The sequence below is a fragment of the Acipenser ruthenus genome, chromosome 16, assembly GCF_902713425.1.
Source record: "Acipenser ruthenus chromosome 16, fAciRut3.2 maternal haplotype, whole genome shotgun sequence".
Lineage (NCBI taxonomy): Eukaryota > Metazoa > Chordata > Actinopteri > Acipenseriformes > Acipenseridae > Acipenser > Acipenser ruthenus.
Genome location: NC_081204.1, coordinates 177501 through 188429, shown reverse-complemented (window position 1 = coordinate 188429; position 10929 = coordinate 177501). Strand labels below are relative to the sequence as shown.

The window sequence follows — 10929 nt, the reverse complement described above, 5'->3', positions numbered from 1 at the left end:
GTGTGTTCAACACCGGAGTGACATTGCACTGCTGTGATTACAGGCACGCGAAACAAAGGATTTAGAAAAACAAGGGTCTAGAACATCTCAAACGATGTCAGTGCAGCTCGGTGGGGTTTCTTTCACCTGGGTCTAGAACATCTCAAACGACGTCAGTGCAGCTCGGTGGGATTTCTTTCACCTGGGTCTAGAACATCTCAAACTACGTCAGTGCAGCTCGGTGGGATTTCTTTCATCTGGGTCTAGAACATCTCAAACGACGTCAGTGCAGCTCGGTGGGATTTCTTTCACCTGGGTCTAGAACATCTCAAACGACGTCAGTGCAGCTCGGTGGGGTTTCTTTCATCTGGGTCTAGAACATCTCAAACGATGTCAGTGCAGCTCGGTGGGGTTTCTTTCATCTGGGTCTAGAACATCTCAAACGATGTCAGTGCAGCTCGGTGGGGTTTCTTTCATCTGGGTCTAGAACATCTCAAACGACGTCAGTGCAGCTCGTGGGATTTCTTTCAAAGAAAACATTTGCTTTTTCATGTGTTAATGAAAGGTCTACATCTTTATCAGGCTGAATCATTCTAATAAAACAAGAACTACGACATTCTGTCCCAAGCGTTTCTGCTACAAGACCTTGAGAAACACATGCATCTGATTCAACACAAGCCCCTATGAGAAAGGCTTTTCCTTTTAATCATAAATACATATTTCTATTGAAGTGATTCTCTGAACAGGGCTGCTCGCAGTCTCATTCTCACACACACACAGCTGTGAAGATCATGCCATCTCCTCTTCGCTCCTTGCATCACTTCCTGTCTGGTAGCCCCTCCCTCCTCACTGTCCTGCGCTGGGGGGCGGGATCAGCCCGGCTGCTGTGATTCGTCGCTCGCTGGTCAGGAAGTTGAAGGTGGCGCAGGCATTGGCCTAAATGAGACACAGGAGATCATTTTTTTTTATAGAACAGCAGAAAATGGCATCTTCATCTCTAGACTTGGGTGTCAGTATCTGGGGTCTCCTCACACTCCTCTCTAGACTGGGGTGTCAGTATCTGAGGTCTCCTCACAGTCCTCTCTAGACTGGGGTGTCAGTATCTGGGGTCTCCTCACACTCCTCTCTAGACTGGGGTGTCAGTATCTGGGGTCTCCTCACACTCCTCTCTAGACTGGGGTGTCAGTATCTGGGGTCTCCTCACTCCTCTAGACTGGGGTGTCAGTATCTGGGGTCTACTCACTCCTCTAGACTGGGGTGTCAGTATCTGAGGTCTCCTCACACTCCTCTCTAGACTGGGGTGTCAGTATCTGGGGTCTCCTCACACTCCTCTCTAGACTGGGGTGTCAGTATCTGGGGTCTCCTCACTCCTCTAGACTGGGGTGTCAGTATCTGGGGTCTCCTCACACTCCTCTCTAGATTGGGGGTCTCTCACCGTGTCCTGCACCTCCACTGCGATCCTCTTCTTCTTCATGAACTCCAGGATCCGGGGCTCAAGCCTCTCCACACGGTCCCCTGTGCCTAGGACAAGGATCTCTGAGGGGAGGGGGGGGGGGGAGGGAGGAGAGGGAAGGGAGAGGGGGAGAGCTTTTCAGTGATGGCTGTTCCAGTGATAGTCCTCCATGACCAGTGAGCTTCATCTGAATGGTTTCCACAATGCAGTGGCATCTCCAGGAACACAGGTTACTATGTGGTGTGCTGGGTGTCTCTTACTGTGTGAAATAACGTCTCTTACAATCGGAGCCGCTGTACACACGCGCACACCCTCACGCTGACCCTCACGCGCACACACACGGGCACGCACGCGCACACCCTCACACGCTGACCCTCACGCGCACACACACGGGCACGCACACACGCTGACCCTCACACACACACCTACATTAAAAAGATAGTCACTGCTATTGAACAAAAGTGTGTGTGTGTGTGTTTTGTTTTTTTTAATCATGGCGGGGTCTCTTTGGGGGACGCACCTATCTTGGGTTCCAGCAGGTAGAAGAGGGACAGGCTGTCCTCGCTGATGTCTTTATAGGTGCCCACCTGCAGAGAGAGGACAGACTGGAGAGTGTGTGGATGCACTCCTCACTCAGTTCAACACAAGCGATATTTACAGACCCTCACACTGACACAGACCCCCCCCCACCCCCACAGCAGCAGGAGTCTTGTTTCCATCCCTGGAGACAGACAGACGGGAGACCCACGTTCCACTGCAGCACTGCCCTGGGGAGGAGGGCGCAGGGCCCCAGCACGCGGTCCCCGTTGATGGTGAATCCTCGCTGGCTGTAGCTCTCAATGAAGGCGACCTCCGGAGCCTCGCGCTGCAGCAGAGTCACCGTGGTCTTCTGATAGAGCTCGTCATCCGAGGGGGAGAGGCGGTGAGACCGGGAGAGAGGGGGGCTGCAGAGAGGGGGAGAGGAGATGAGACCGGGAGAGAGGAGATGAGACCGTGAGAGAGGGGGGCTGCAGAGAGGGGGAGAGGAGATGAGACCGGGAGAGAGGGGGGCTGCAGAGAGGGGGAGAGGAGATGAGACCGGGAGAGAGGGGGGCTGCAGAGAGGGGGAAAGGCGGTGAGACCGGGAGAGAGGAGATGAGACCGGGAGAGAGGGGGGCTGCAGAGAGGGGGAGAGGAGATGAGACCGGGAGAGAGGGGGACTGCAGAGAGGGGGAGAGGCTGTGAGAATGGCAGAGAGAGGGGGCTGCAGAGAGAGAGAGAGACCAGGAGAGAGAGGGGGAGAGCGGGAACTCAGAAACACTACAAACAAACATGTCTCTCTCTCTGCTGCTACTTGCAGAGAAAACGAGCCTCTGGTAACCTCTGCCTTGTAGAGCTTTGTAGAAGCCTTGTTTAGAAACACTCTCCAGACAGCTGCAGCCATTTCCAGACATCATAATAAAAATAATGAAAGACCAAGTGAAAGCATTTTATTTTCTTCATGCAGACACAGCTACAGAGATAAATACCTCCCCGAGTCATTCTGTTTGTGTACAAGATCAGCTCGAAAAACAGCAACGTCTCAAAGTGCTTGTTTTCTGTTTGGAAGTTCGTGACCCCAACCTAGGAAAAGTCATCAAATATGATATGGAGGGGAGTCACACTGAAGGTCAATGGAAAGCCGTGTCTAGGAGGGTTAAACAAACACAATGAATGTAAAACCTGCACTGGCTCGGTCTGCTCTGCAGTGAGAGTCTAACCCCCCCGCGCTGCTGGGAATGTGATCCAGCCTCACTGCAGTGAGAGTCTAACCCTCCCGCGCTGCTGGGAATGTGATCCAGCCTCACTGCAGTGAGAGTCTAACCCCCTCGCGCTGCTGGGAATGTGATCCAGCCTCACTGCAGTGAGAGTCTAACCCTCCCGCGCTGCTGGGAATGTGATCCAGCCTCACTGCAGTGAGAGTCTAACCCCCCCGCGCTGCTGGGAATGTGATCCAGCCTCACTGCAGCGAGAGTCTAACCCCCCCGCGCTGCTGGGAATGTGATCCAGCCTCACTGCAGTGAGAGTCTAACCCTCCCGCGCTGCTGGGAATGTGATCCAGCCTCACTGCAGTGAGAGTCTAACCCTCCCGCGCTGCTGGGAATGTGATCCAGCCTCACTGCAGTGAGAGTCTAACCCTCCCGCGCTGCTGGGAATGTGATCCAGCCTCACTGCAGTGAGAGTCTAACCCTCCCGCGCTGCTGGGAATGTGATCCAGCCTCACTGCAGTGAGAGTCTAACCCTCCCGCGCTGCTGGGAATGTGATCCAGCCTCACTGCAGTGAGAGTCTAACCCTCCCGCGCTGCTGGGAATGTGATCCAGCCTCACTGCAGTGAGAGTCTAACCCCCCCGCGCTGCTGGGAATGTGATCCAGCCTCACTGCAGTGAGAGTCTAACCCTCCCGCGCTGCTGGGAATGTGATCCAGCCTCACTGCAGTGAGAGTCTAACCCTCCCGCGCTGCTGGGAATGTGATCCAGCCTCACTGCAGTGAGAGTCTAACCCTCCCGCGCTGCTGGGAATGTGATCCAGCCTCACTGCAGTGAGAGTCTAACCCTCCCGCGCTGCTGGGAATGTGATCCAGCCTCACTGCAGTGAGAGTCTAACCCTCCCGCGCTGCTGGGAATGTGATCCAGCCTCACTGCAGTGAGAGTCTAACCCTCCCGCGCTGCTGGGAATGTGATCCAGCCTCACTGCAGTGAGAGTCTAACCCCCCCGCGCTGCTGGGAATGTGATCCAGCCTCACTGCAGTGAGAGTCTAACCCTCCCGCGCTGCTGGGAATGTGATCCAGCCTCACTGCAGTGAGAGTCTAACCCTCCCGCGCTGCTGGGAATGTGATCCAGCCTCACTGCAGTGAGAGTCTAACCCCCCCGCGCTGCTGGGAATGTGATCCAGCCTCACTGCAGTGAGAGTCTAACCCCCCCGCGCTGCTGGGAATGTGATCCAGCCTCACTGCAGTGAGAGTCTAACCCTCCCGCGCTGCTGGGAATGTGATCCAGCCTCACTGCAGTGAGAGTCTAACCCTCCCGCGCTGCTGGGAATGTGATCCAGCCTCACTGCAGTGAGAGTCTAACCCCCCCGCGCTGCTGGGAATGTGATCCAGCCTCACTGCAGTGAGAGTCTAACCCCCCCGCGCTGCTGGGAATGTGATCCAGCCTCACTGCAGTGAGAGTCTAACCCTCCCGCGCTGCTGGGAATGTGATCCAGCCTCACTGCAGTGAGAGTCTAACCCTCCCGCGCTGCTGGGAATGTGATCCAGCCTCACTGCAGTGAGAGTCTAACCCTCCCGCGCTGCTGGGAATGTGATCCAGCCTCACTGCAGTGAGAGTCTAACCCTCCCGCGCTGCTGGGAATGTGATCCAGCCTCACTGCAGTGAGAGTCTAACCCTCCCGCGCTGCTGGGAATGTGATCCAGCCTCACTGCAGTGAGAGTCTAACCCTCCCGCGCTGCTGGGAATGTGATCCAGCCTCACTCTGCACTGTGGGCATCGTTTACATGTTAGTAATTCACAGGTCTTGTGTCTGTGTGCAAAAGCACAAAACGGCACTTGTTTTTATATAAGTGAGTTAATTCGACATTTAATTTTACCTTTTGAAAGCTGTCGCCTCCGCGCCGAGCCGGAGACCGTAGACTGCGCGCCGGTACAGCACGCGAGAAGAACCCAAGGCAGACATGACTTTGCAGGGGAGCAGACTTGGAGATGCCGCGGGGACACTATTTACTGTGACACCGAGTGGAGCTGCCGAGGAGAGTTACTGCGAGAGAGAGGGAGTGAGGGGGGAGTGGAGTGAAGAGGCTGAGTGTGCTGCCGCCCAGTGGAACAGCGAGGAACTGCAGGTCCTGAGTAACTGACTACAGCAAGCGGACAGAGAGAGAAGATTTCGAGTTTTTTTTTTTCCCCGGTAACTTTTCCCATAATAATAATAATAATAATAATAATAATAATAATAATAATGGTGTGAAGTGAAGCACAATTGCACGTGTCTGTGTCTTGTATGTGGATTCGTTTGTAGTGCTTACATGACATACATAACAATGTTTTAAAAGAAAGCTTTCTGTGCAGTTTCAGAGTATTTTCTTCAGCCCCTGTAACTTTCAGTATTCTGTGTTTCTCATTGTGTGTGTTTCTCTGTGTGTTTCTCAGTGTATGTTTCTCATTGTGTGTGTTTCTCAGTGTGTGTGTTTCTCAGTGTGTGTGTCTCAGTGTGTGTTTCTCAGTGTGTGTATTTCTGTGTGTGTGTTTCTCATTGTGTGTGTTTCTCAGTGTGTGTATTTCTGTGTGTGTGTTTCTCAGTGTGTGTTTCTCAGTGTGTGTCTCAGTGTGTGTTTCTCAGTGTGTGTATTTCTGTGTGTGTGTTTCTCATTGTGTGTGTTTCTCAGTGTGTGTGTTTCTCAGTGTGTGTGTTTCTCATTGTGTGTTTCTCAGTGTGTGTTTCTCAGTGTGTGTGTTTCTCAGTGTGTGTTTCTCTGTGTGTGTGTTTCTCAGTGTGTGTTTCTCAGTGTGTGTATTTCTGTGTGTGTGTTTCTCAGTGTCTGTGTTTCTCAGTGTCTGTGTTTCTCAGTGTGTGTATCTCAGTGTGTGTTTCTCAGTGTGTGTTTCTCAGTGTGTGTGTTTCTCAGTGTGTGTTTCTCAGTGTGTGTGTTTCTCAGTGTGTGTGTGTGTGTCTGTGTGTGTTTCTCAGTGTGTGTGTTTCTCAGTGTGTGTGTTTCTCAGTGTATGTTTCTCAGTGTGTGTGTTTCTCAGTGTGTGTTTCTCATTGTGTGTGTTTCTCAGTGTGTGTGTTTCTCAGTGTGTGTGTTTCTCAGTGTATGTTTCTCAGTGTGTGTTTCTCAGTGTGTGTTTCTCATTGTGTGTGTTTCTCAGTGTGTGTTTCTCAGTGTGTGTTTCTCAGTGTGTGTGTTTCTCAGTGTGTGTTTCTCAGTGTGTGTGTTTCTCAGTGTATGTTTCTCAGTGTGTGTGTTTCTCAGTGTGTGTTTCTCAGTGTGTGTGTTTCTCAGTGTGTGTGTGTGTCTCAGTGTTTCTCTAGTTCAGTAGAGAGCAGTGTGCTTGTTGTTCTCTGTGTGTTTCTCAGTGTGTGTGTTTCTCAGTGTGTGTGTTTCTCAGTGTGTGTGTTTCTCAGTGTGTGTGTCTGTGTGTGTGTGTCTCAGTGTGTGTGTCTCAGTGTGTGTTTCTCAGTGTGTGTGTTTCTCAGTGTGTGTGTCTCAGTGTTTCTCTAGTTCAGTAGAGAGCAGTGTGCTTGTTGTTCTCTCTGTGTGTTTCTCAGTGTGTGTGTCTCAGTGTGTGTGTCTCAGTGTTTCTCTAGTTCAGTAGAGAGCAGTGTGCTTGTTGTTCTCTCTGTGTGTTTCTCAGTGTGTGTGTTTCTCAGTGTGTGTGTCTCAGTGTGTGTTTCTCAGTGTGTGTGTTTCTCAGTGTTTCTCTAGTTCAGTAGAGAGCAGTGTGCTTGTTGTTCTCTCTGTGTGTTTCTCAGTGTGTGTGTTTCTCAGTGTGTGTGTCTCAGTGTGTGTTTCTCAGTGTGTGTGTTTCTCAGTGTTTCTCTAGTTCAGTAGAGAGCAGTGTGCTTGTTGTTCTCTCTGTGTGTTTCTCAGTGTGTGTGTTTCTCAGTGTGTGTGTCTCAGTGTGTGTGTGTCTCAGTGTTTCTCTAGTTCAGTAGAGAGCAGTGTGCTTGTTGTTCTCTCTGTGTGTTTTTCAGAAACAGGAATTGTCTCAGCAGCATGTTGAGTTCCCGCCCTGTCTCACCGCAGAGGGCAGCCCGCACTGTGGGGAGCAGAAATCCCCGGGACGGAGGGTGGAAGTGGCTGACTGACTCCCCTATCAGGGCACACTCACAGCTGCTGCTCCTTCTAAAAGAACAGGAGTGAATTTCAGACTGAAACACTTTCTAAAACAGAACCGTTTCGTTGTCTCATCTTGTGAGATATTGATAAAGCCGCTGATCAGTGAGATATTGATAAAGCCGCTGATCAGTGAGATATTGATAAAGCCGCTGATCAGTGAGATATTGATGAAGCCGCTGATCAGTGAGATATTGATGAAGCCGCTGATCAGTGAGATATTGATAAAGCCGCTGATCAGTGAGATATTGATAAAGCCGCTGATCAGTGAGATATTGATAAAGCCACTGATCAGTGAGATATTGATAAAGCCGCTGATCAGTGAGATATTGATGAAGTCGCTGATCAGTGAGATATTGATAAAGCCGCTGATCAGTGAGATATTGATAAAGCTGCTGATCAGTGAGATATTGATAAAGCCGCTGATCAGTGAGATATTGATAAAGCCGCTGATCAGTGAAATCACTGAAGGAGGCTGTGTGGTCCAGTGGTTAAAGAAAAGGGCTTGTAACCAGTAGGTCCCCGGTTCAAATCCCACCTTAGCCACTGACTCATTGTGTGACCCTGAGCAAGTCACTTAACCTCCTTGTGCTCCGTCTTTCAGGTGAGACGTTGTTGTAAGTGACTCTGTAGCTGATGCATAGTTCACACACCCTAGTCTCTGTAAGTCGCCTTGGATAAAGACATCTGCTAAATAAACAAATAATAATATTGAGGAAGTTGATCAGTGAGATATTGATAAAGCCGCTGATTAGTGAGATATTGATGAAGCTGATCAGTGAGATATTGATGAAGCTGATCAGTGAGATATTGATGGAGCTGCTCAATACTGATTTATTGATGAAGCTGATCAGTGAGATATTGATGGAGCTGATCAGTGAGATATTGATGGAGCTGATCAGTGAGATATTGATAGAGCTGATCAGTGAGATATTGATGGCTGCTCATTACTGATTTATTGATGAAGCTGATCAGTGAGATATTGATGGAGCTGCTCATTAATGATTTATTGATGAAGCTGATCAGTGAGATATTGATGGAGCTGATCAGTGAGATATTGATGGAGCTGATCAGTGAGATATTGATGGAGCTGATCAGTGAGATATTGATGGAGCTGATCAGTGAGATATTGATGGCTGCTCATTACTGATTTATTGATGAAGCTGATCAGTGAGATATTGATGGAGCTGCTCATTAATGATTTATTGATGAAGCTGATCAGTGAGATATTGATGAAGCTGATCAGTGAGATATTGATGGAGCTGCTCAATACTGATTTATTGATGAAGCTGATCAGTGAGATATTGATGGCTGCTCATTACTGATTTATTGATGAAGCTGATCAGTGAGATATTGATGGCTGCTCATTACTGATTTATTGATGAAGCTGATCAGTGAAATATTGATGGAGCTGCTCATTACTGATTTATTGATGAAGCTGATCAGTGAGATATTGATTAAGCTGATCAGTGAGATATTGATGAAGCTGCTCAATACTGATTTATTGATGAAGCTGATCAGTGACTCATGACTCCGCTCCGGAGTTCTGGGGAGATTCCAGTGAGTCTCCAGGGACCGAGGAGCAACTTCCCGTCAACCAATCAGACAGCGAGGCAGACAGAGACAGCCAATCAGCAGCAGCCTCCACAGCGCTCGTGCTGTGCCAGCACTAAGAGAGCCGGCTCATTGTCTCCCTCCCTGTTGGTCTGTCCGCCTCTCCAGTATCTCCACCCTGAGTCTCTCCAGGGTCGTGTTCTCAGCAGCTGCAGTAATGAGAAGAGACGCTGGATTGGAAGTTGATTAATTGACTGCCCCCCTCTGTGCTGGGCTGTGGAGGGACGGAGGGGAATTTGGTGACGCCGATGGTTTCGAACTGAGATAAACCACTGAGACGGGGGGGCACAGATAAACCACTGAGACGGGGGGACACAGATAAACCACTGAGACGGGGGGACACTGATAAACCACTGAGACGGGGGGGACACAGATAAACCACTGAGACGGGGGACACAGATAAACCACTGAGACGGGGGGACACTGATAAACCACTGAGACGGGGGGGCACAGATAAACCACTGAGACGGGGGGGACACAGATAAACCACTGAGACGGGGGGGCACGGATAAACCACTGAGACGGGGGGGACACAGATAAACCACTGAGACGGGGGGGACACAGATAAACCACTGAGACGGGGGGGACACAGATAAACCACTGAGACGGGGGGGCACAGATAAACCACTGAGACGGGGGGGGCACAGATAAACCACTGAGACGGGGGGGACACAGATAAACCACTGAGACGGGGGGGACACAGATAAACCACTGAGACGGGGGGGCACAGATAAACCACTGAGACGGGGGGGACACAGATAAACCACTGAGACGGGGGGGACACAGATAAACCACTGAGACGGGGGGACACAGATAAACCACTGAGACGGGGGGACACAGATAAACCACTGAGACGGGGGGACACTGATAAACCACTGAGACGGGGGGACACTGATAAACCACTGAGACGGGGGGCACAGATAAACCACTGAGACGGGGGACACACAGATAAACCACTGAGACGGGGGGACACAGATAAACCACTGAGACAGGGGGCCATTGATAAACCACTGAGACGGGGGGACACTGATAAACCACTGAGACGGGGGGGACACAGATAAACCACTGAGACGGGGGGACACAGATAAACCACTGAGACGGGGGGACACAGATAAACCACTGAGACGGGGGGACACAGATAAACCACTGAGATGGGGGGGACACAGATAAACCACTGAGACGTGGGGGGCACAGATAAACCACTGAGACGGGGGGGCACAGATAAACCACTGAGACGGGGGGACACAGATAAACCACTGAGATGGGGGGGCACAGATAAACCACTGAGATGGGGGGGACACAGATAAACCACTGAGACGGGGGGACACAGATAAACCACTGAGATGGGGGGACACAGATAAACCACTGAGATGGGGGGGCACAGATAAACCACTGAGATGGGGGGGCACAGATAAACCACTGTGACGGCACTCGTCTGCCTGTGAGGGCTTCCTGTGTGCATTGTGTGATCAGCACACACGATCCCATTGGTGAGTGTCCTGTGCGCGTGTGTGCATGTGTGCATGCGTGTGTGTGCATGTGTGCGTGCGCGCGTGCGTGTGTGTGTGCGTGTGTGTACGTGTGCGTACGTGTGTGTGTGCGTACGTGTGTGTGTGCGTGCGTGTGTGTGTGTACTGTGCGTGCGTGCGTGTGTGTACGTATGCATACGTGTGTGTGTGCGCGCGTGTGTACGTGCGTGTGTGTACTGTGCGCGCTTACGTCTGTGTACGTGTGTGTACGTGTGCGTGTGTGCGTGCGTGTGTGCGTGCGTGTGTGTACTGTGCGTGCGTGCGTGCGTGTGTGTGTACTGTGCGTGCGTGTGCGTGTGTGTGTACTGTGCGTGCGTGTGCGTGTGTGTGTACTGTGCGTGCGTGTGCGTGTCATTGACGAGGCAGAGGGAGGGGAGGGGAGGAGGCAGGGAGGCTGTGTGGCTGATCTGGGATCCAGTTACACCAAAAAAACAGAAAAGCAAAAGTGAAAGTGAAACTCCTCTGCACTGCAGATAAGAGGAAGCGAGAGCCATAAATACTCAG

The 10929-nt window shown here is 51.1% G+C and overlaps 1 protein-coding gene across 1 annotated transcript; it reads right to left on the bottom strand.

Moving 5' to 3' along the window:
- Positions 1-641: 641 nt before the first annotated feature.
- LOC117412322 (NADH dehydrogenase [ubiquinone] 1 alpha subcomplex assembly factor 3) lies at positions 642-5191 on the bottom strand. The gene is made up of 5 exons (XM_058988218.1): positions 5039-5191; positions 2181-2376; positions 1953-2019; positions 1415-1515; positions 642-915 (listed from the first exon to the last, which is right to left on the bottom strand). The coding sequence occupies exons 1-5, from the start codon at positions 5122-5124 to the stop codon at positions 826-828; spliced, it is 540 nt and encodes a 179-aa protein (XP_058844201.1). The 5' UTR covers positions 5125-5191; the 3' UTR covers positions 642-825.
- Between the last annotated feature and the right edge of the window lie 5738 nt (positions 5192-10929).